Source organism: Aquarana catesbeiana, linkage group LG09, assembly GCF_042186555.1.
Source record: "Aquarana catesbeiana isolate 2022-GZ linkage group LG09, ASM4218655v1, whole genome shotgun sequence".
NCBI classification, from domain to species: domain Eukaryota; kingdom Metazoa; phylum Chordata; class Amphibia; order Anura; family Ranidae; genus Aquarana; species Aquarana catesbeiana.
This window is the reverse complement of record NC_133332.1, coordinates 99,832,262-99,858,366: the sequence shown is the minus strand read 5'-3', so window position 1 is coordinate 99,858,366 and position 26,105 is coordinate 99,832,262. Positions and strand designations below refer to the sequence as shown.

The window sequence follows — 26,105 nt, the reverse complement described above, 5'->3', positions numbered from 1 at the left end:
ATATTAGCTATATGGATTGATGGCAAGCTGCATTCATAACTTGGTGAAGACGTTTATAACTACATTAGATGCAGCGGGTTCCAGAACACTGAGATTCCAGATGGTGTTATCAATTTTCCCAACTACTATGTATGCCCTTTTTGGAACCTCCAGGTTTTGAACCTATCTACTGTGAGGGGGTTAGCTCAGCAGCGGATGTGTGTGACGCCCTGGATGGGTTCACTACACAGAAATTCAGGACAGCAAACAGTGAAGGTGAAAAAACAAAGGTGCGGTTTATTTACACTATTTACAATGGTCCAAAAGCAGCAAAACAAAAAGAAACATGAAAATAAATCCTTGCCAACTTGGCCACTTACACACAGGTTCCCTGGCTATCAGCTAGGTGCAGCCCTGTGCTGTCCCCAGCACCTATTTCCCTGTTAAAGAGGCTTGCCACACAGGCGTTGTCTCAGCGCACAGACGGGTATCACGCTCCCCAGTCTAAAACTGGTTGCAGGATGGAGCAACTCCCTTTGCATGCTGGGAGTTTTTGCAGATGCCTTAATGAGCCAACTTACTTCAGCTGGGCTCATTACCTCTACCCCTGCAGGACTCTCAGCACTTCCCCTTAGTGGTACAAATCGGCATAGAGCCTGAATCTGGGACACACATATTTGCCATCCTGGATGCAACCAGGCGATTTTACCTGCCTGCTGTCGCACTACTTTATTTCTGATTTCTTGCAGTGTACCATTGTATGTTATTCGAGATGTGACCATCACTGTGATGTGCTGTTATGTTGGAATTAATAAAACCTTTTGTAAAAGAAAACAAATCCTTTATTATTTTTGGCAGTAACATGGTGTGGTGAGATTTCTGCCAGTCACAGGCTGTGTCACGCCCCCCCCTCCCCTCCCCAGTCTGTGTCTTAGAAAAAGATGGAGGTGAAGCCTCCATCAACCAAGATGTAATATCTCACCCCTTTATTGTAAATGTGACTTTATAGTCACATGCATGGGCTGCTCAGATGTGAAAAGGGAGGGAATGCTCAGGATAGAAATACAATGAAAACTAAAAGTGCACTAGCTGCCAATACTGCTCTGCATAATCCCGAACTGCAGTAGGGACATAGACAGAAGGGGGAGATAGAGAACAGCAGGACCACCCAGGTTTTTTGCAGAATAGAGAAACCGAATCCCGTAGAGAGTATGAACAGCATATAATACACCATTTATTGTTAGTTTAGAATGATGTGGATTTAATAACACTTTAATGCCAAATTGATTCAATGTAAGGATCATTCAATGATGATACTTATATGGCACATGCCTTAAGTGCAGTTTAAAGGGGTTGTAAACCCTTGTGTGTTTTTTTTTCTCTTCTTTTTTTAACATAAAAATAACAAACCTGCCTATACTTACCTGCGCTGTGCAATCGTTTTACACAGAGCAGCCCCGATCCTCTTCTTTTGGGGTGCCCTGCTGGCACTCCTGGCCTCTCCTCTTCATCGTGTGCCCCCACGGAAAGCCGTTTTCCATGGGGGCACACTTACAGGCCTGCTCCCAAGTCCCGCTGCTGCGTCCATTGACACAGACAGCAGGACTCAGCCCCACCCTCACTCCCGTGTCACTGGATTTGAGTGACAGCAGCGGGAGCCAATGGCTCCTGCTGCTATTACTCTGTCCAATGATTAGAGAGACAGCGGCTGGAGCCGCTGTGCTCGTGCACATCGCTGGATCAGGCTCAGGTAAGAAAAGGGGGGGGGGTCTGGGGGGCAGCTGCAGCGCAGAGAAGGTTTTTCTCTTTAATGCATAGAATGCATTAAGGTGCAAAACCTTGAGGCTTTACAACCACTTTACGAAAACCTAGAGCATCGAAGCTGCAGAATGCACAAAGCCCTGGCTTCCTGCAGCTGGGAATATTCCATGTGACTTCAGCCATAGACTTCATCTATGAAACTAACCTTTAGAATCACGCACATCCTAAGATTCTAATACAACTTTTTTGGTATAACTTTTCAACAATGGAGCCCAGATATTCCTTAGGTTTGGAAGATGCCTTAAAGCGGAGTTCTGCTTAAAAAAAAAAGGAATTAAAAGTTAGCAGCGACAAATACTGCAGCTGCTGACTTTTAATAATCGGACACTTACCTGTCCCAGGGTCCAGCGATGTGAGGGAACGAAGCCCGCTTGTCTCCCCCTCCTCTGCGGCGCCGGCATAGTCACTGTGGGCACCAGGCTGTGGTTTCAGTTAAGGGCACGCACTGCGCATGTGCGAGTTGCACGGTGCGCCGTGACTGGCCGGGCAATCATCTGGGACCTGTGACGTGTCCCAGATGATTGCTGAGAAGGGAGGGGGGAGAGTGATCTCCCTTCCGGTGCCGCGGTGCGCCGGGAGGAATTGGGAGCCAGAACCCTCTAAAAAGAGGGTATCCGCTCCCCCCCCCCCCCCCCCCCAAAAAAAAAGACATGTGGCATGTCAGGGGGTCACCTTCCCTTAAAGCGGAAGTTCCATTTTTGGGTGGAACTCCGCTTTAAAGTAAACAAATGAATGCCTTAACTAGATGGGTCTTTTCTAAGCTGTCAAAGATAAGGATGCAACGGGAAAAGCACCTAAATTGTAGGCTTGTGTAAAATAAAGTAGCTTTGATAAGTGCATCCCTTAGCAGAACTCCACAACATGTTCTGTAGTCCAAGATTAGAATTGGGAGTATTAATTTCACTGCTTGAGATTAAACTGTGGAGATATTTTCAGCTGCATCATGTGGTACGTGCTCAGTTCTCTACTCCGCCAAATCTTAAAATGGATTCCATAGAGGAACTACTAGCTCAAGACTCCCTATCCAAACCTCTTTCTGCTCTATATTTTGACTTGGTGTTGACTCTGCCAAAATGGATCGTCTATGGGATAGATGGAAGGCTGACGTTCCTGACCTTGACAGGGAGGGCTGGGGGATAGTGCCAAACTGTTGATCTCTTTCCAGGATAGGCTAATCCAAATTAAATTCTTACACAGGGTTTATTATACACCCCAGAGACTGCGTAGTATATACACTCAAAGGTCCCAGAGCTGTATTCACTGTGGGGGAGATATCGGTACTAATATGCATATGTTTTGGAGCTGTCCAGGAGTGACCTGTTTTTGGGGAGAGGTGGTTGAGCTTATAAATCTCTGCCTTCAGCTGGCCCTTCCGGTTACTCCCGAGTTGCTGTTACTAGGTGTCCACGACAATGATCAAAGGCCTAGATACACTAAATTGCTAAATTTTTACCTGCTGTATTATGCTAAGAGAGAGATTATCCTTAAGTGGAATTCCCATTCCCCTCCCTCTGTAGCCTTGTGGGAAAAGTCAATAAATGCTGCACTTCCTATGTACAAAATGACATAACTCAGCAGGAACTGCCCTAAGAAATATGATCGAGTGTGGCAGCCGTGGACTGCATAGGAGGGGGTGCTTCCTCGTTGCTTTTGCCTGTTTGAGCTTGCAGCTGCTGCACTCTTTCAGGACTCTTCTTCACGTCTCTGTTAATGGGCTCTGCTGTTGGAATATTTGTAATTTACTTATGTTCTGTGAGATTTGGATATAAGAACTAAGCTCCTCCCTTACTGTATCTATATATCATGTTTATCGTGCTATTTTACATGTGGTTTTTCTTATTATTATTATTTTTCTTATTCGTTTTCTTATTCTTGTATCATGCCAAGTTTCAATAAAGGAACATTTTTTTTTTTTTTTTTTTTAAACAAAAAACTGTAGAGTGCATAGGACAGCTCTGAATTTTTAACATGACCAACAGGTGTTTGCGCACCTATTGAACAGATACTTCAAAATGCTTTTGATAGATTTAACAGACCAAAAGGTAACAAATAAGAGAAGATCATTGTTAAGGTTTTCGTACACTTTAATATATTGCTTTTTTTTTTTTTAATTCTTTATTTAAGGGTTCACATCAGGACTCAATAAAACACTAGGTTAAACAGAAAGGGTATAAGTGAAAATAGGTATATGAATATGCAAAGAATAGCACCTGTTACATGTTATTTCATATTCCATACTACAAACTGTATCACAGCTTCTTCCCTTTGAAGTGATAAGACCTCAAGGATGAGTATCGAGTCTGATGGGCACAAATTTTTGTAGACATTAGGGGTCAAAATGTGTGTGGGGGGTGGGGTCTTTAAATAAGGGTAGTTATTATTGGGGCAGGAGGAAAGGGGAAGAAAAGGGGGGGGCAGTAAAGGACAAGAGGAAATAGGGGGAGAGACAGAGATTGTTCAGAGTAAGAGTCACTGGGATTGGACATGGTGACAGATAGGCCTATTTAGAATTGTAAGAATTCAGGGGACAGTCAGAACTGTTCCCAGTGGAACCATCTAGTCATATGCGCTTCAGGTTTGTCTTTAAAGCGGAGGTCCTCCGACCATTCATTTTTTTTTTTTTTCCAACCATGCAGACACTGATAATAACAATGTAACACTCACTTGTTAGGTGAACTGTGTGCGCCGATGTCCGGTTTCGAATAAAAAAAACGGTTTTAAAAATTGTGGATGGTCGGTTCCATCTTGCTTGTGGGCATGTAAAGTCCACAAGCATTTACTTCCTGGATGCAGTGAATGCTGAGCTACCAGCATTCACCACTCGTTCCTGCGCATGCTCAGTGTTAACAGTGCGGAGCGCCGTAAACTTCCAGGTTGCCATCACAACGGGCGGCGGAAGTTCCCGCCCCGTTGTGATGACAACAGAAACAATACAAAACAAACAGACAATGCAAAGCTCAGTACGGGGAGAGAGGTGCAGAGGAAAGGTAATAAAAAGCTGGTCAGATGGTGAACTTTTGAGCGTTTGCCTCATGTCCTCCGTTGTCTGTTGTGCTGCGTTAGCCTTTTGTGTTCAGGTAGTAATGGAAAAATATACCTGCTTGCCCTCATTTAAAATGGCGATTTTCGATACACCCTCATCACATGACCCACGTCAGACATCATTTCAGGTTTTGCAATCTCTCGATTTTGCTGTGGCGATCCGCACTGACTCCTGGGAATGCTGACACTTAGCTCCCAGGAGACAGTGTGCCGCCGGGGATGAAGAATATACACGCCTACTCCGGCGTGGGTCACACACAGGAAGTGCCACAATAAAGACCGATAACAAGGTAAACACACAGCAAAATTTTTAATTTTTTTTTTTTCATTTACACATCTGTTCAATGCAATGAAGGGATTAAGATAAAGTTAACAATATGTGTGGACATCCACTTTAAAGGCTGACATATGTGTTCCATTCGTTCTATATCGTTCACCCTGACAAAACAGTCTAGTGTAGGGGGAGTCTGTTGTTTCAAAATGCTCGGAATGCAGACCCTTGCAGTGTTTAAAAGGTGAATATAATGACTTGCGATAACTTTTTCTAGATAGAGCGGTCAGTGGAACTGTCGCAGCATTATCAGAAAGGGATATGTCTGTTTTATGTCGTATTAAACATAAAACTTTTTGCCAGATTGGGCAAATGGAACGGCAGTCCCAAACCATACTGTATGTAGAAGTGTACCCTTATGTGTCTTGCATCACTAGCAAAGGTCGCTCTGTAGTGGGAATAGTTTAGGATGACCGGAGTCCTGTACCAACACGGTATGATTGTGTATTTAATTTCTTGGTACCTGCAACTGATCAAGGCTTTATGTGCAAAGAATAAGATTCCGTCCTTGTGATTATTGGTAAAATAATGTTTTGTTTCTACATTTGATAGGGCCAGATGGGCACATGACCAGATATGGATTAGAATGGTTATCGCAGAATAGCTATGAAGGACAAAAACAGCAACTTGTTCAGCCTCGAATCTTATGGAGTGCAAACACTTACAAGGAAGCAAATGTGCCATCTATCAGCTACTCCAATTTCCTGGAAACAAATGAAGGACTTCAAGACTTTCTGAAGAACTTTTTACTGTACGGCATCGCCTTTGTCGATGATGTTCCAGCTACCCGGGAGGATACAGAGAGGGCTGCACGGAGAATTAGTCATATCCGGTAACCAGAACAAAGCTAGGGTGCCTGTAAAATCCCATCCATAGTATTTTTTCATCTCTCTCTCTTGGCATTTGTGATCTGTCTGACATACTTCTATAGAACAAAGCTTGCATATATATTTCTGAGATCTGGGTATTCCTGTAACCATTGTCTAGACACATTCTATCCAAATGACATTTGTCTGATCATGAGCTTAGTACAGAAGCTATTCTAATAAAACCTTGCTATTGTACCGAATAAAAAGTATATTTATTTGGGGAAAAGTATAGGAGGCCAAAGAAGGGCAGATTACTGACTGAGATGGATGGGCAGTGAGATATTCTGACATTTGTAGAATACCTGTAGATCAGTTTAAATGCAAAATACAGTGTCCAAAGGAAAAATAAGGATTAAGGAAAAGGAATGATTAAAGATTGACCACAAAGATTTTCAAACCTGATGCTCGCTCTCTCTGCTGAAACCCAACTAAGACCCCTTTCACACTTTTACGACCTGAAAGTCGTGTGACTTTGCCATGTGACTTTGACCTGACTTGAAGCAATGCCTGTGTAATCTTGAGACCTATGGACCTCAAGTCACATCAAAGTTGGACCAAAGTAGTGCAGGGACTACTTTTGAAGTCGCACAGATATGAATGGTACTCATTGAAAATCATGGAGTCCCAAGTTGCACAAGTGTGAAAGGGGCGTAATTCTGATTCTTGCAAGCAGTACCTAAATATTTAATCAAGCCACGATTACATCTTTTAAATTCAAAGCAAAATAAGATTTTCCCTAACGGAATAGACAAGGCTGAATTCTGTTATAATGAATGGCTAGCCATATACATTGAAAGATAAAGCTATCTAATCCATATACCATTTGAAGCATTTAAAGTGTGTCTATGGTCAAAATATAAAGTTTTATATATTACTTTGCAAATTGTATTTTAATTATTTCGAGCCTACACTTGTTAAGAGAGAAGTATAGGCTTGTGAAACAAAAAAAAAATGGATACTCGCCTAGATGGATGCAGCATCAATCCAATGGTGCATCTGTCCCCCGCTGGCTCTAATAAGACTGAGCCTGGGTTCACACTGATGCAAATTTGCAGCGGGTTTGATGCATTTAGGAACACACAGATTTGCAGGTCATGTAAGAAGCATAGTATTCCATGGCCTTGATTCATATCTATGCGTTGCAAATTTGGTGCGAGGGGAAAAAAAAGGGTCCTGTGCGTGTTGAGTGCGATGCGAATTCCTTTGGTGCAGCGCGAATTTTATCTTCATAGGCTTCAATTGAACTTGCAGTAAACTCGCAGCACACAGTTCACATCTCTGCGAATTGTTCACTGTCCTGCCTCTTGAAATTCGCTGTAAATTCACGGTAAAATCGAGGTAAATTTGCACCTTTCCACCTCAAAACGCAAGGCAAAATCGCACCTCACACAGGACAGAAAAATGGATCAAATTCGCAGTACATCGCATCGCAGTAGTGTGAACCTAGGCTGAGACTTCTTTCAAGTAAGCGGTGTCTTGAACTTTTATATCTGGCACTGCTTTCTTAGTCACATGCTGACTAAGATTTGTTTCAGCCTTCCAGCCCACTGATTGGATAACAAAGAGGCACCAACTCGCTAAGTCATCAACTCAGCTCATTCTAGTTCTGTTACCACGTTTATATAATGGAAAGTCTTATTGGCTGCTATTGCTGCCATTTCCTCTCCCAATCTGAGTTATACCATACAAAAAAAGTAGCTTAAAGGCTGATATCAAGACAAATTGAGATACTTATGATGGTTTTATGTAAAATAGATTTTATTATTTTTGAAGAAAGACCCAACTGATTGGAATTTCTTTGTTATATCCTCCTGGCGTTCATCTATAAATTGGCTTGTATATGATCACCTGTCAGTATGACTTTGGGTGTCACATGGGTAAATTCCAGCTTTGTTGATGGTACAAATGTCTTTCTTTTTATTTAGGGAAACAATCTATGGCAAAATGTGGGACCTCACATCTGACTTCTCCCGGGGAGACACAGCCTACACAAAATCGGCCCTTGACCGGCACACAGATACCACCTACTTCCAGGAACCTTGTGGGTGAGCATACACAAAACAAGCTAACTGCTTAATAATGCTTCCTGTCATCATGCATATATTCTGTTCCACACGTCCAGTTGCCCTCTGAAATCTAATGGTTGCAAAACATATTCAAGAGTCATTAGGTGGAGGTGCAGATAACATTCAAATAAATTACTTGTAATGGGGAACATTAAAGGATAAGTTCACCTTTTGTAACATGTTACATGTTTCAAAAGGTGAACTTATCAACATGTTACACCCATTTTAGGGTGGAATATGTAACAAGTTCCAGCATCTGCTGCCTCTCTCCCACCGATCCCTGCAACCCGCCCACACGGCCACTTAATTTATTCGCAGTTTCTGTGAATTAATGCCTACAAGTACCATCGGCCATTAGGGCCGATGGCTTGTAGTTCTCAATGAGCTGCGAGGCCACTGATGAGCACTCTCGTAGTCCATTGATCTTCCTGCTCTCAGGTAACTGCCTGCTTGTACCAGGTATGCACAGACAACTATGCTGAGAAGTGTGCAGGAGCATGGCATTGCACCCGCACCCTTAAAAAAATTTGCATATACACTAGTCAAATATGAAATGACAAGAAAGAAAAAATTTAAAGGCCATAGCAAAAAGTTTTACAAAAAATGTACTGACTATACACCATGGTTTCCATGAACATTAAAACATCTTTATTAACTATATTACCAGTGTTTAACTGATTTGTTGTGTGTCTGTTAATTGCAGTATGCAACTTTTCCACTGTCTGCGGCATGAAGGCACAGGAGGGCGCACCCTGTTGGTAGATGGCTTTCACGCTGCTGAACAAGTTCGTCAGCGTCACCTTAAAGACTTTGACCTCCTCAGTACTGTGCCGCTGAAACATGAATACATTGAAAATGTTGGCTCGAGTCACAACCACATGGTGGGGATTGGACCAGTACTGAATGTTTATCCGTGGAATAAAGAGCTGTATATGATTAGGTGAGTGTCACCAGTAGAAAACAGGGAGAATTAGAAAAAGACTTTGTGTACATGCTGAGCTCTACTCTGCTGTGTGGAAACCATCAAGCTCATTTATCATCGTGCCTAAAGATTTACTTCAAATGGAACTAAACCCTCCTATCTCTTACAGCCACCCCCACCTGAGTTTATGATCATGCTCTCTTCATACTGCTTTGCTACAAAAGGAGGCATACTGGTAGTAGAAGGGGTAATACCCGGGATCGGCCTACAGTTTTTTTTTTTTTGCCAGTGTCTAGTCCCCCTGTAGGTGGCGGTATAACCAAAGGTTTAAAACTTCCTGTGGCCAAGATCCAATTTTTTTATGCATAACATATTGCACACATATAATGCACACTCCTCTGTCTAGATAGCAGATGGAGCTCTAGTCTCCTTTTCTCATGTTAGGAGAAGTTTGGGAATAGAACAAAAAACAATCATACCAGCATAGATGACTGCAGCTCCAATCCCAGCTACAGCTGTCCCCTGCCGGCTCCACACTGAGAACTGAGCAATCAAAGACCACTGTCAGTCACCAGCTCTCTGCTCTGCCAGGCTGTGGAAGCGGGTGGCTCAGGCTCTCTGTTATTTAAAAAAAAATAAATAAACATGTTATACTCACTTGCTGTGTGCAATGGTTTTGCACAAAGCTCTGACCCCTCTCTTCTCCAGTCAACCACTGGCCCCCTGGCTCCTCCCCCTTGCTGAGTGCCCCCATAGCAAGCCGCTTGCTATGGGTGCGCACTCATGCAGGCTTGCTCCCAAGCTGTGCTCTGTGTATCCATTGACACAGAGTGTGGCTTGGCCCCACCCCCTGCTCCCTCCTCACTAGCTTTGACAGCAGGAACCAATGGCTCCTGCTCCTGTGTGTCTGTAAAAAGTGAGGGGAGGAGAGAGAGAAGCGTTGCTGCTCGTCACATAGCTGGATCAAGATTGGGCTCAGGTAGGTAAGTAAGTAGGGGGGCTTGGGGGGAGCTGCACACAGAAGGTTTGCATTAAGGTAAAAAAAACTTCTGCCTTTAGAACCACTTTATCAGAATTCAAAGTCATCACAGTATTGATTCCTGTCTTAGACGGCTTTGTAGGAAGTTTTAATCGGGCAAAGGGAGCTGCTGTCTATTTAGCTAACTTATTTTGTTTTGTAAAACTGAGATATATTATGTAAGTATGTATATGCTATTTTTTTTTATTTATTTTTTTAGTTAAAGCATTAAAACAGTTTTTCTAGATTAAAAAAAATAAAATAACATTGACCAAAATACTATTCTATGTATCAGTTTCCCCTTTGAAGGACAGGAGAAACTATTTCCTCAGACTGCCAGCAGAGGGACCCCTCTGACTTTTAGTTTACTGGCTATAGGGAACTCACCTCCAGAAAAAGTCACCAGCAGCAGAAATCAGCTGATGTTAGTTAACGTAAATTGTGCCATGTGCAAGCAGTGACGTTAGCAATACAGCCATCTAACTAGAATCTTTAGAAGGGGAGATCACCAGTGGTAGCCTCACTGTTTCTTCCATGACAAGCTAAAACATGTCTGTACATACCAGACAATAAGTCAATAGAAGAGATTATTTACATGTCTTTGAGATGTACTGTATACGTGAACACTGTAATTTTAATTCCTAAATAGTTTTTGTTGCTGTATGGGTTTAGTAAACCATGAAAATACTTCTGGTGAGACTACTTGCAAACAGGTAGCAGTGACCATTTTCTTCTGTTCACACAGGGCTCTATGTTGGCTTAGATCATGTGTGGCAAGCATTAAAATGTGAAAAATTTGGAGGTAGCAGGGGGACACAACAAAATCACGAAAAGGCAAAAGAATGTTAATTAAAGTAGAATTTAAGGTACAAAAATCTATATACTCTCTTCTATTATTGCAGGGACCAAAAACATGTTACGGTTTTATTTTATTGTACTTTAGGTGCGCAGGTGGAGCTTTTGACATGTTTTTTAGTTTATCCCAACCTCCATTTTTAAAAATCCTGTTGATTTATATTGCTCAGTAGCTCAAGCTGACCTATACTGTACAACACAAGTAAAGTCCGTATGTAAAGCAGAATTGAGTCAGTCATGAATGTTGATTCTAAACATCCATATTATCCCTATTCACATGTAATTATGTGAATAGGGATTCTGAGGCTTCCCTTTACCCCTGTGAGGGGTTGTACTGTGTGATTTACTCTATTGCTTTTTAGAACAATAAGATATTCATAGGAAAAGGAACTGTATAGATGACAGACTAGGAGCAGTTTAAACGTTTTTCACGAGTAGGGCTAAACCACATGCTATTTAAGGAAAAGGGGAAGGTCTTAAAGCTGAACTTCATTCTGGTACCAATTAACACAGCCCTGTATTTAATAATTCCTATTTAAATGTATTTTGTTAAAGGTAATGTAAGTACCTGGATTTGACCTGCTATCAGCCTCTTGCAGTCCCTGTACAGCACATCTCAGATTAGAAGAGAGAGATGTGCTCATGTGCTAGGAATAAACATGCAGATAGGAAAAAAAGAGCAGAGTGACGAAAAGATGAGCTCTGCAATCTGCTGCTGCTTCTTTCACAGTTCAGTCACATGGGAAGGAGCAAGACCTGTAATTGTTACTTAAAGGATTTCACTTTTTAGAAAAAAAATAATAAATGCATATTTTTTGCAGGTAAAAAAAATGTGCATTTATTTAATTTGTGAGCCTTTAAAACATTGCATCTCTGGTGCCATGCAGGTCTTCTGCAGATCTGTCAGTGTATCTGTGTGCCTGTACATCCTGTACGGGCAAGCAGATACAATCTGACAGGAAGAGAGGATGAACTAGCACCGTGGTAGTTCATTTAAAAATACAAGCCGACAGCCGCAAAGGCTACGGGACCTTGTAGTTTTCCATTCACAGGATACTGTAAATGAGTGACGCAGCCGGGTTGGCGGAGGCCCGCTCATCCCCTTTTTTTTAAAATGTGACAACTAGCGGAGGGGGGGGTGTGGGAGATCCCCACTAGCTGTTGGTTCGGGGAGGTGTGGGGGCTGATCTGTTCCTTACAGGTTACACCCTGAATATGGGTGTAACATGCTACGAACAGTGAACTTATCCATTAAAGTGGTTGTAAAGCCACTATGGTATATTCATACGATCCCCTCTGTTAAATATCAATATGTGTCCCAGTGTCTGTGCTATATAAATAAGATGCTGATTTCTACCTTCTATCAGAGCATCTCCCAGTCCTCACGTGACTCCTCGCCTCTCTCCTCTCCCAGGCGGACAGCTACAGCGAGAGGGGCCGAGAACTCCCACTGACATCAGCCGGAGAGGAGAGAGAGCCGAGCGGTCACATGAGCGCCAGGAGATGCTCTGATATAAGGTAGAAATTGGCATCTTTTTTTTATATAGCTCAGAAACTGAGACACATATCGTTATTTAGCAGAGGTGATCGCATGAATATACTATAGTTATTATTGCAGCAGGAGGGGAGCAGAGCGGCACTGTTGTGAGCTGACAGGCAGGGAGGGGGGTAGAGGAGAGCTGCGGATGACAGAGGCATGTAAACTGACAACGGTGTCAGGGCTTAGCAGCCATGATAAACAGTGGTCAGTTTACAGAGGGGAGGGCAGAACCAGGCAGGATCAGCCAGGTATTTCAGGTGATACAATGGGCCAAACTATACAGCACTGTGCTGTATAACATACTTTTTTAGGGTAACAAATGATTTAACTTCAGCAGAGAAAAATCAGGTTTCCTGCCCTGCTGTGTTGTGTGATAGAGCTGTGTAAATCTCAGGACTGGATGGAGAGAAATATAAATAATTTGGCAGGTAAAATATTTCTCATAAACAATGTGTATTTTATAGCTGTTATTTTTTTGGCCATACTGCTTTTTGGAGTCACAGAAGTACATTTACCTTAGTTCTCCTGTGACCCAGAGTCAGCTATTATCTACTATTGGCTGATAGGGCACATTTGCGCCAGTCTCTGGAAGGATCCCAATAATATTGTTGTGGTCCACTTGATTTTCTGATTAACAGCTGGCTCTGCCTTTCAAAGCCCTGCTGAGAGTTGGAGCCACCCCTTCCCCAGCCTTGCGCCCCACTGAACGCTGGAGAAGCAGTGACTGACAGTTGCATCGTCACACTGATACTGCAGTATGGAGGTGAGTAGGTAGTTTGTTTTTATTTTACTTATCGCATACTACTTTAACTTTAGTAAATAAAGTAACAGGTCTTTTTCACGCATTAACCATGCACTATGCAGTTTTTAACAAAAAAAAAAAACAATGTTTTCAGATACAACAACTATGATCGTGCTGTCATCAACACAGTGCCCCATGATTTAGTGCATCGATGGTATTCTGCACACCGAATCCTAACCAATGAGCTGAGGAGGCCTGAAAACGAGCTGTGGGTGAAACTGAAACCAGGCAAGGTATGTTAATTGAGATCAAAGAAAAGTTTCCTGTATACAGCAAAAAAGAGTTTCACAGCTGAACCATTTCCTATTACTAAGCAAGTTATCATTTAGGTGAACTACGTATTTGCTGGTGTAATTCTTGGAATTTTTACTAGGTAACATTCACTATACTTACACATTCACTGGTTAAAAATACATTTGCTGACATTTGCCAGCGCATGTTCCCTTGTAGAGAAAGTGGTTTCTGTAACATTAGCCCTGTTTAAAACTGGATTGATGTTCTATTATCTGCTCTTCTGTTGAATTCAATGGAATGATTGCCTATGGAGAATGCTAAACCTGTTTGTCCCAACCCAAGGATAACGCACCATGCAAAACATTTGTATTGGGTTCTAAATTCCTCACTAGCTCCAGTGCCCGGGAAAGGTTTTAGCAAGAAGGGGCTTATGTGCACCCTATCTGCCCCCTTTGGAGGTGAACTGATTTTTTTTTTTTTTTTTTTACTGCATGTGTTTTTCTGTCTAGGATACTACAGGTATCTGTACATACTATAAAGAATTATGAGGGAGGCTTCAATTTGTTAAGACTAATGGAAGCCATATGACATAACACAGCATAATACTGCCTATCCACAGATACAAGACTTGTTCATCAGGTGGTCTTAAAGTGAATCTGTAGACAGCCTGTGGATATTCAAGTATTTACATATTCCTAACAAATGCTAGGTCCTCACTGACTTCTGTAGCTTCAGGCACTTTGAAGCAATTCATCCACAAAGTTCACAGTAGGAGTTCTGAGGACATACAACTCTTTCTGTCAGAAACTCTGCTCACCCGGTTGCTCCCTTCCAACAGTGTTTCATCGACTAAGTTTATCTTGCTCCCCCTTCAGTCAGTGCGTTGACAGCCTTCTAATCTCTAATATAAACAAAGAATAGGTGCTCTGAGAAGAAGAACAGGGGAAGGTGAGCTGCAGAGAAAACCTATATGGGCTCTTTCACTGTATCTGCTGAGAATTTTGAGGATAACTTGCTCCACAGTGCCCACAGCTACAGAGGTCAGTGAGGACTTGGAAGCTCTGGTACAGATATTGTATGTGGGTTAATGTCTATGACTAATGTCCATTACCAGGAAGTGAAGAATTGGCAGGAAGCTCTGGGCAGCTATGAAGTGAGCATTTTTTAGACTTGTTTCTGAAAACAAATGAGTGCAGACAGCCGCTAGCTGCTGCTGTTAGCACTTGTATTAGTTTTGATCATTTGTTTGCTTTGGGACCTGTGTTAATGGGCCTTTGTTCATCAGTACTTACTACTTTCTCCATACAAAGGCAGCACGAAGCAGGATGATGCAGCTTATAAAGAGATCAGAATGTCTGCTGCAGGTCAACCTGTTAATGAACTGTAAGTGATCTCAGATGTGTCTTAACCACTTCAGCCCCGGAACCCCCTTAATGACAGGCCATTTTTTTGATACGGCACTGCTTTACTTTAACTGAAAATTGCCTGTGAGTGCGAAACTGTACCCAAATAAAATTGATGTCCTTTTTCTCCCACAAATTGAGCTTTCTTTTGGTGGTATTTGATCACTGCTGTGTTTTTTATTTTTTGCGCTATAAACAAAAAAAATATATATTTTTTACTTTCTGCTATAAAACATACCTAATAAAAAAAAAATTAAAAAATCAAATTTCTTCATCAATTTAGGCCAATATGTATTTAACATTTATTGATTGGTTTGCGCAAAAGTTATAGCGTCTACAAACTATTGGATAGATTTAAGGTCTTATTTATTTATTTATTTATTTATTTTACTAGTAATGGCAGTGATTAGCGATTTTTAGTGGGACTGTGACTTTGCAGCGGAGAAATTAGACACTAAGTGACACTTTTTGGGGACCAGTGACACCAATACAGTGATCAGTGCTAAAAAAAAATGCTGACTGACACTGTCTATATAAATGGCAGGGAAAGGGTTAACATCAGGGGCGATCAAGGGGTTAAGGGTGTTCCCTCAGTGTGCTTACTAACTGTGTGGGGGGTGGACTCACTGCAGGAACAGAGAGATCTGTGTTCCTGATTAGCAGGAAGCACAGATCTCGCTGTTCCTGCCTGACAGAAGGACCGTCTGCTTTGTTTACATCAGCAGACCGCCATTCTGAGATTCCCCGGAGCAATCGTGGGAGGTCAGCAGATTAACTCCCGCTGTGTCTCTGCAGACCAGGTCGTGTGGACAACGTACAGGTATGTTGTTTCGCACAGCTGGGCCACCCTGTCGCAGTATATGTGCGGTGGGCGGTCCGGAACTGGCTAAACTAAATCAAACTGATATCAAATGCAGCAAATAATTGGAAGCAGTTATTTGGTCCTTAGCCTTCTAGTCCCCACAAGCATAGCTAAGAATCGTAAAGTAGAACTATACTCACTTTCTCCTGTCCAGTGCTATGGTGTCCTGGAGCTTCATCTTCGGGTACAGATCTAAAGCCATTTTTTTGTTGGCCTGGCCGAGATGACATCACTCACGTTCATGAGCGGGAGTTCATTCACCTCATGGTTGTCAAAATTGTACACTGAGCTATGCATGGCGTATAGGCCAGTAAGGAACTTTAATCCAGGAGAGACATAGTATGTCTCTTCTGCATTCAAATCCTGCCTGTTTGCCTATTTTTTGGGGTTAAAGTTCCACTTTAAATCTGATAAAAGTATAAATACATTGCATCACAGGATACCACAAGACTCCCATTTTATCAAAAATGAATAAAAGTGTACTCACGTTTAAGCAATCTGAGAATGAATGAACTACAACTACCATCTGCCACTGATCAGCACTCCCATAGTTCATTGATCTTCCTGTTCTCTAGTAACTGTCTGCTTATATGGGAGACAGCTATACTGATATTCTGCAAGAGCCTGATATTGCACCCGCAATCTGTTGATCACGGGTGCATTGCTCTGCATCACAGGATACCACAAGACTCCCATTACACAGGTGCTTTGTACAAAGCAGGAAGATGTTACAGTAGTTTATGTAGGCCAGTTACAGGTAATTTCCCGTAAATAAATGTTATTTTTAAAGTTGGAGGTAAATGACTCATAATACTATTAAATTATTTATGGTATGAGTTTTACCTACCAAAGGATGTGCAACCAGATTTATAAGGTCATAAACACGTAAATAAATCATTTTGTGCAACAGGCCAAAGATGAATAAGCTGCATGCACAGTGTGACCAAAATCACCTAAGTATGTGTATCAATCAGTGCTGTGCTCAAACCACTTAGTGAATTCTCAATTCAATACATACAAACACCAGAAAATGAATCAAAAGTGTAAATATTGCAATCACAATACATAAATGTGTAAGTATTAAAACAAACACAAAAATATATTTGTAAACTCAATTAATCAAAAGGTGAAATAAACAGCGCACTAGAATATCTAAATGGTGCAAAATCATGTCTAATGATGTACTCCAGGTGAATAGCTACCATTGTCCTCTTGAGGATACATGCTTACCTTAAAATTTAACCCTCATTGCAAGGGGTCAAGGACAAAAGGCACATCTTTATTATACCAGGATTCAGCAAGGTGCTTAGTAATGGCCCCAGAAATGGCAACTCTCCAGTCTGCTTCAGCCAACATGTTTACCAGTATGACTATTAGGCTCATAAGCAACACCTTCAGTAATTATCCAGCAGGGTAGACCATCCAGGTAGAGACTCCTAATGATAATGATCAAAAAAAGCAGAAAAAATGAACCTTTCACCGCTTAAAAACAATTTTATCAAAAATGAATAAAAGTGTACTCACGTTTAAGCAATCTGAGAATGAATGAACTACAACTACCATCTGCCACTGATCAGCACTCCCATAGTTCATTGATCTTCCTGTTCTCTAGTAACTGTCTGCTTATATGGGAGACAGCTATACTGATATTCTGCAAGAGCCTGATATTGCACCCGCAATCTGTTGATCACGGGTGCATTGCTCTGCATGCTTCAGAAAAAATAAAATGCACTATGTGCATTTATTTAAAAAAAAATTTTAAAGGTGAACTTGGCCTTTAAAACAAGGACAAACAACTTTCATGAATTACTGACAGAAGGCAGCGCTGTCTGGGACAAGTACAGAACCAAATCACTATGCAGTGCTGTAGTCCTTCCAGCTCACATCCTACCAGTTCACTGCAGGATCACTAAGCTCCACCTAACATGTTTTGTCATGTATGATGCCATCAGGGTCACCTGATGGTGTCATACAGCTTCAGTAAATATCCCTGCTGGATAATTACTGAAGTGGTTATTTGTGAGCCTAATGGAGTCATGCTGATAATACTGTAAATGTTGGCTGAAGCAGACTAGAGGGTTGCCTTTTCACATATTGCACAGACTTTTGATTTTGCATCATTTGGGATCGGCTCACACTAAGCTGTGGCAGCAAAGTTGTACGACTTTGCCTGCGAGATCCTTCCGACTTGATCCAACTTGGATGATATTTTGGAGCATGTACAGGTGCTGAAATCGTACCAAAGTTGGACCAAAGTAGTGCAGAAACCTTTTCTAAAGTCGGAGTGACTTTTGTAGTATCAGTTAAGACAGCTCTCATAGGGAAACATTGAATTTGACATGTCATGCAACTTGGGGTCTCACAAGTCGGATCCCAAGTCGCAGCAGTGTGAACCAAGCCTAATACATTATAGTGAACGGTTTATTTCACCTTTTGATTCATGGAGTTTATAAATATATGTCTGTGTTTGTTTAAATAGTTACACATTTATATATTGTAATTGCAATACTCATGTATTTAATTTTCAGGTCATGAACATACACCAAGCCTGCTGATTGGATAGTGAAGGAGCATCAGTACACTGATGAGGTTATTGCTCTGTTCTCTCTACTGTTCTTTCATATGCAGTAAAGCAAGGCTGTCATTGGCTTTTAATAGTGCTCCTTCCTTCCAATCTGTCGTACAAAGAAGTACAGGAGACTGATATCAAGACATAAAGTCATATATCTGCCTACCCAGTCACCACACCATGCCTAACTAGATAAACCAGGTAAAGGTAGGTGTGTAACAACATGTCAATGTCCCTTTTTTTAATACATTTCTTTGCCCTACTTTGCTGGGGAAGACTTGCCAAATTTGCACTGCCAGTGCTTGCAGACCTTACAAAGCTTCCCCAGCCATGGCCAGGACCTCTAGGTTGTTGTTGCTCCCAAACGTTTTAGAGGTTTTAAAAAAGTATAAATTGCCAGCACTCCAGTGCAAAGAAATTGATAAAGAAAAGTAACCTGGAATGTCCTTGATGACGCCCTGTTGGAGGGGAGAAACGTGTTGACGTATTTCCGGTTTCCGAGACCTTTAAAGGCACTTCCGCCCTCCAAGGAACGCAAGCCGAGCCGCGGCAAACCCGGAAGAGCCTTGCTTTATTATATGCTCGGCTTTTACTGCAATTCTGTAAGTGGATCCTTTTATTTGCACTTATTAAAATACACTTACAGTACTTCACTATTGGTGCCCTTTCTTTCCATTTGAGCATTGTGTCAAGAGCAGTTGTGGATAACTAAACAGCAGGCTTATGAGATCTAATATGCCCCACACCATTTTCATGCCTGCCTGGCCCCCAGACTGAAAAGCTGCGGGACCATTTCTTCTGGTGAGTGGGGCTACAAGAGGGGAGTGTGATACACAGCACAGCATGTTTTTTGAAGCACGTCAGCACTTTTTTTTGGACTGTTTGGAGCACAGAGCACTTTTAATATTTTTAGATTATTATGTATTGGACTGTTTGTATTGATAATCTAAATTTATAATTGCAAGCGCTGTATTTTTTTATGTACCCAACCTGGGCAGTTGTTCATAAAGCAATAAAACACGCCACTCCAAACACTCCCCTCTCCTTGCTTCTCTGGCTGCTGTCATGTGCCGCCAAGAGCACATGTTCGCTCTGCAAACCCACTGTAATGCCCCGTACACACGGTCGGACTTTGTTCGGACATTCCGACAACAAAATCCATGGATTTTTTCCGACGGATGTTGGCTCAAACTTGTCTTGCATACACACGGTCACACAAAGTTGTCGGAAAATCCGATCGTTCTAAACGCGGTGACGTAAAACACGTACGTCGGGACTATAAACGGGGCAGTGGCCAATAGCGTTCATCTCTTTATTTATTCTGAGCATGCGTGGCACTTTGTCCGTCGGATTTGTGTACACACGATCGGAATTTCCGACAACGGATTTTGTTGTCGGAAAATTTTATCTCCTGCTCTCCAACTTTGTGTGTCGGAAAATCCGATGGAAAATGTCCGATGGAGCCCACACACGGTCGGAATTTCCGACAACACGCTCCGATCGGACATTTTCCATCGGAAAATCCGACCGTGCGTACGGGGCATAAGAATGTAATAACAGGGCCACACGTCGCTTTAACTTGTGTAGGGAAAGTACAGATTCACTTAGTATGTGTAAACTCAAAACCTACAGTATGTCTTTTATGTTTGGCCTCATGTCCACTGTAAGCAGTTTTCATAAGCAAGTTGTGTTTTTTCTTTTTTGCCAGTCTGTTGCAAAGTTCTTTCCATGATATCCTGCCAGTAATGGTACTTTCTGTTACAGGCTGAAAACACTAATACCGTGTACACACGACCGGAATTTCCGGCAGAAAAGGTCAGACGGAATCATTCTGTTGGACATTCCGATCGCGTGTGGGCTTCATTGGACCTTTTCTTTAGAAAATTCTGACGGACCTAGAAATAGAACGTTTCAAATCTTTCCGACGGACTCAACCCCTATCGAGAAAACCGTTCATCTGTATGCTAGTCCGATGGACCAAAAACGATGCAAGGGCAGCTATTAGCTACTGGCTATTGAACTTCCTTTTTCTAGTCCCGTCGTACGTCATCGCGTTCTAAACGATCGGACTTTGGTGTGATCGTGTGTAGGCAAGTCCGTTTCAGCAGAACTCCGTCGGAACTCTGTCAGAAAGACCGTCGGAGTCTACTCTGTCGGAAAGTCCGCTTGTGTGTACGTGGCATAAGGCTCTGCCTTGTATATGGCAGCAGCGGTGTTGGCCTGTTGTGCGCGCTTCTTCAGTTGTCCATTGGACTCCATATCATGTTTGTCACATGGGCAACTGGAGGGGCACACAGAGCAGACTGACAACACTGCTGCTAATTGTGAAACAGTGGCGTAGCATTGTCAGCCTGCAACAAGAAGTGGTATTACTGGCTGTATCTCCCAGTAAGCAACTTTGCAAAAAACTTTGCTGAAGAAAACTGTATACAATGAAGCATGATGCCAGACATAATGAAAAATAGATTTGGGGTTCGCATACATTTTAAGCCATGTTCCAAACAGCTGATTATTTGGTATTGATTTCTATCACAAATGTGTATCATCATATCTTTTGGATATGTTTGAGTCACAAAATTACCCAGTGTCGCATGAGGTTTAGCTAAAGGCAGCGGGAAAGGCCTGCCATTTGTTTTTTTTTGTTCTGTGATTATGCTTACAAAAATCTGCATAGAAGTCATTATTTAATGTAAAGCGCTGCGTAGAATGACGGTGCTATATAAGAACCTGTAATAAATAAAATAAATGGCTCCTGACATTGAAGATATGAATTCAGCCAGATATGAAGAGCAGTATAACATTTACCATTTAATCTGATCAAAGAGGTGCCATTCGCTTTTAACTACAGGGCATCATCCAGATAGCCGCTGGATTGCTTTTAGAGGCAGTGGGAGGTGGCGTCCCGTCCCGCTGCCCATTGGCGCATCTCCGGGTTATCCCGTTCGATCGGGAAGCCGGAGATCCGATTTGGTGGCACCGCCTGGTTACCACAGAGAAAAAAGTTTAAAGTGCCCCCATCCCCTCGTGCTCGCATGCAGAAGCGAACGCATACGTAGATCGCCCCCGCATATGTAAACACTGTTTGCCCCACACATGTGCGGTATTGCTGCAAACATTATAGCGAGAGCAATAATTCTAGCACTAAACCTCCTCTGTAACTCTAAGCTGGTAACCTGTAAAAGTTTTTAAAGCGCTGCCTATTGAGATTTTTAAGTACCGTAGTTTGGCGCCATTCCACGAGTGTGCGCAATTTTAAAGCGTGACATGTTAGGTGTCTATTTACTTGGCATAACATCATCTTTTATATTTTACAAAGAAACTGGATTTCTGCACGTAAATTCATTAAAGTGTACTTTTTCCAAAAGAATTGTGTTTAAAAAGTCACTGTGCAAATACAGTGTGACATAACAAATTGTAACAACAACAATTTTATTCTATAGGGTCTCTGCTTATGTGCTAATTGATTTACAGAATTGGGGTCCTCCAAAACTGATATTTTAATTTTAGGTGCATGGTGGCTGATTAAATTGGTTCAGGAGCACTATCATTGTGCAGCCAGTATTCTTGGCTATGTCCAGTTCATGTCATGTTGTAACTAATTATTCTAATAAATATTCTTTTTCAGGTGCTTTTTGTTGATAACTGGAGGGTCTTACATGGACGGGAGTCTTTCACAGGCTACAGGCAACTTTGTGGCTGTTATCTCACTAGGGATGATGTGCTAAATATTGCCCGCTTACTAGGCCTGAAAGCATGAGAGCCCTAAAGAGCAAGCAGGAACTTCAAGACTAATGCAAAGACTAAGCCATATAACCAAACCACCATACTCTTATCAGTAGATACATTTTTTTTTTTGCCTCCAACCAGTGGACCACCAAGCTTGTGGAATGTGACTTCTCTTTAGCAGAATCTTCAATCAATTTTAGCAGAATGCTAACCATTCTTTGGTACTTCACCTACATAAGCATAATTGAATTAATTGACAAGCTCACTGTTTTAATTTTGTGTATTGTTATTAGTTTATAGTGTAGAATTAGAAGAATTTGTTAATTAGACTCATGTTATTTAAAAAGGTTGTTGTAATAAAAATCAGAGGCAAGTAAAAGTTTAGATGGTACATACAGCAAAGCAGAATAAACAAGTAAATGGTAGTCCAGGAGCAAGAATATGACCTTCTAGGGAAATATGCATATCGAGTCTACAGGAAAGCATTAAATGTAGCTCAGCAATGTAGTGTTCACGTTATCTTGGCAATGTGAACATAGCGGACCAAACACTTTTCTCAGGTCAATGTGAACATGTCAACAGTGTTATGCATGTAGAATAGTATACTTTTTGAAGGGGGGGGGTTTCCAATGTAAATGCACTATTGACCTCTCTGAAGTGTATTTCTCTAGTGCGCCTCACACCTCTGTTTCACTACTAGAAGGCAGTTCAACCCAGACATGTTGAGCCCTACATCATCCCACCACCAGTAAGGATGAGTAGTGCTAACGGTACTTATCACAGTTTGGGAATCATGGCATCAGATGGTGCTGGCCAAAAAAAGCCATATCTTCTGCTGTCTAGTGTATCCTCTATAATAATAATATAGTTATATGGAGTCTATGATTAAACTGAAGACAGTAGTAGCGCAGATGAAAAGCTAAATTGTGGACTATGACCACTGTGTCATTCTTGGAGGGGATTTGCTTGCAAAAAGTTCCCTTTAGTATTCTGTTTATCTTTGTTTTAAGTATCCATTGTCAAATGACTGTTGCCACTGGGCAATTATGGACTCTGTTTTAATTTTAGGGGGTCATTTTTTCTTTTTTTTTTTTTAAAGTGGAGGTGTTGTTAAAGTGACTTGAACGGTATCCTGCAAAATATAAAAAAGAAATCTGATTAGTCACTGTAAAAAAAAAAAAAAAAAAAAAAACTTCACTTTGGCTCCCATTTTCAGCTTTTTAAGTAAGCCACCAAAATGTCATTATCACAATATTTCAAAGACAGCTAAACTCCAGAAAAGAAAATGCTGTGTATATTTAAACATTTTAGAGAACATGGTACGCCTTATTACATTACTTTTATTTTCTTATTTCAAAAGTCCTTTTGAATTAAACTAATAATTAATATAATAAATTAAAGCTCTTAAAGGGTGTAGATAAGGGGGAACAGGACCCTACTTTCACATTGCTACTGTGCCTTCCACAAATCGCCATGTTACCCATTGGCATTGTTGTTGTAGCCTACCTGGTCAGTTGGCATTTGACAGGTGTATTTAAGCAAGGCGTACTTGTAGCAGTTCATGGGCTAGATGTCAATGGGTGCTCAGAATCTGTCTGGACAACTGCTACAACACTCGGCTGTCAACAGAATACATAAGATTTTGTTTAGCCAGTCTTGCAATCCAGGTACCCCCTTCCAGACCATACAACCAGACCCTGAATCTGCAGCCTATACTGCAGTTAAAAAATCTGACTGGGCAAAAAAAAATATATACAGTACATCTCTGCAATACATACACATGTCCCTACATTTTGGCTCTTTACAGATTCTGCAACTAAATTAAAATGCTTTCTGATCCCACCAGAAATTCAGTAAGTTCCTAACTACCTGTGCTGAAATCTTAAGCAGTGTCGTCAACATTGCTCAGTTAGCATGAACTACAGAACACCTTCCTGATTTTGTTGTGTGATCAGGAGAGGGGGATGTGATCTGTGTCCAGCAGGAGAACTATGCAGAGCTAGAGGGCAGGGAAAGATAGTGCCACGCAGGCATAGTGTAGCAACGACAGAGGAATGACAGATCGCAAGGAAGGACGGTCCGAGTGTAAGTCGGGGACTGGAGTCTCTATCCGGGATCGTGAAAAAAAGCTGTGAGGATGGAGCGGGATGAGCCAAGGAACCATCATGGAGAAGCCAGCATCAGGCTGCCCTAAGAGGCTGGGATGATTCCTCTGGTATGAGTATACCTTCCAGGGTGTGTATTTCTCTCCAGCTGGAGTGTCAGAAAGAGATGTCAGCCCATCCATTGTGGGGACCAATCGGAAAACGTTTTGGAAGCTAGCCACACCTGTGTGCAGGGCTGACAATGCTGCTCGTGATAATTTTGGCAAATGTGTAATATTACAGAGATGTGCTGTATGTTTTTCTTTATACATGCGCTTTAAGCAGTTTAGCTTAATCAAAAACCTATCCTGGTCTGTGATTCAGCAATGAAGGAGCAGCAGAACACTGTTTAGGTTATCTCTGTGCATGCTCCTGTACTCATAGCCACAGTGTTGAGCCACACAATTCAAAGCATGAGCCCTGACCCACCCTTTTCAATTTTTGCTACGCAGTTAGTTTCAGGAACCCTATATTGGGACGTATTCCAGTGTGTATTTTAGATTTTTCAAAAAATATATAATTATTACTTTTTAATGAAAACATGACTAGATTAAATTGTGATTTGATATAAAAATGTAAATGTTTTTAAAGTGTTTTACTGTCAAATACTCTGGCTCACAACCATTGTTTATGAATGAATGAGGATCAGAACCGTTTTGGAAGGCTAGCCTTTTGCCTGGTCTCTCTCTATATGCTTCGGTTTTCTGTTTTTTCCAATTGTAAGGGTACTATTATATTAACATTCCTGTTAGCCTTGTCATGGATCAGCGATATTGTGTGGCTTGTTTTTTTCTCACCAGCATACAAGGGTTTATCACCAGCTGTTCATGTGCCTTTTACCTGTATGCAGCCATACATTTTAGAATTGTCTTTTTTGTCATAATCTAATAAAGTATGACCAAAGGTTCCTATATGACAGTCTAAACAAGTACCAGTTTCAGTTACTATGTGCTGCACAAGCCTTATAAAATAAATCAGAAACTTGATTTACCTTCCATGCTAAATCCTCCTTTATTGGTGTCTCTCACACCCCCCCCTCCCAGACACTGCAGCTCTCAGTTGGAAAATTTCCAGAAAAGTGCTGTAAGCAACATTTTTTTCATCACACTGCAGTGCAGTAGGCGCAGCCTACATAAGAATGGCAACTTTGCCCTGAATCCTGGAGCACTGCAACATCGTTGCCCCACAGGAAGTTGCATTGGGTGGATTTCATTGGCAGGCTCAACAGGTATTTGTGAGACATTGCAGATGGACTAAGAAAATTGTAAGTGCAAATGAACTTCTAATTACAGTAGGTGCTACAGCACCTTTTTTTTTTAGAAGGAAGCTATAGTTATGATTTTCATTGTCTGATATTTCTTCTCCAATCTTGTCTTCATGTTTCTAAACCTCAGGACCATTTAAATAAATATGTATGCTCCTTTGACCGACAACATGAGGGACCGTTAAAAGACTTAGGCCCCGTACACACGGTCGGATATTGATCAGACATTCCGACAACAAAATCCATGGATTTTTTCCGACGGATGTTGGCTCAAACTTATCTTGCATACGCACGGTCACACAAAGTTGTCGGAAAATCTGATCGTTCTGAACGCAGTGATGTAAAACACGTACGTCGGGACTATAAACGGGGCAGTAGCCAATAGCTTTCATCTCTTAATTTATTATGAGCATGCGGATTTGTGTACACATGATCAGAATTTCCATCAACGGATTTTGTTGTCGGAAAATTTTATAGCAAGCTCTCAAACTTTGTGTGTCGGAAAATCCGAGGGAAAATGTGTGATGGAGCCTACACATGGTCAGAATTTCCGACAACAAGGTCCTATCACACATTTTCCATCGGAAAATCCGACTGTGTGTACAGGGCATTAGTCTTCAAGGACAACAGTCAAGCTTTCTTTTACAGCAAATTTGTC

At 41.6% G+C, this 26,105-nt stretch overlaps 1 protein-coding gene across 3 annotated transcripts in view; it reads left to right on the top strand.

Moving 5' to 3' along the window:
• The window catches only part of TMLHE (trimethyllysine hydroxylase, epsilon), a 71,870-nt gene extending 46,692 nt beyond the window's left edge, over positions 1-25,178 (top strand). For 2 of the 3 annotated variants that reach the window (XM_073599077.1, XM_073599076.1), the window contains 5 exons: positions 5,726-6,005; positions 7,968-8,087; positions 8,812-9,048; positions 13,340-13,478; positions 21,939-25,178. In XM_073599077.1, the coding sequence (XP_073455178.1) occupies positions 5,726-6,005; positions 7,968-8,087; positions 8,812-9,048; positions 13,340-13,478; positions 21,939-22,070 (908 nt within the window). In that variant the 3' untranslated portion in view covers positions 22,071-25,178. Of the gene's footprint in view, positions 1-5,725; positions 6,006-7,967; positions 8,088-8,811; positions 9,049-10,793; positions 10,916-13,339; positions 13,479-21,938 lie in introns of those variants that run through there. The other variant, XM_073599079.1, reaches the window with a different exon arrangement.
• Positions 25,179-26,105: the final 927 nt, after the last annotated feature.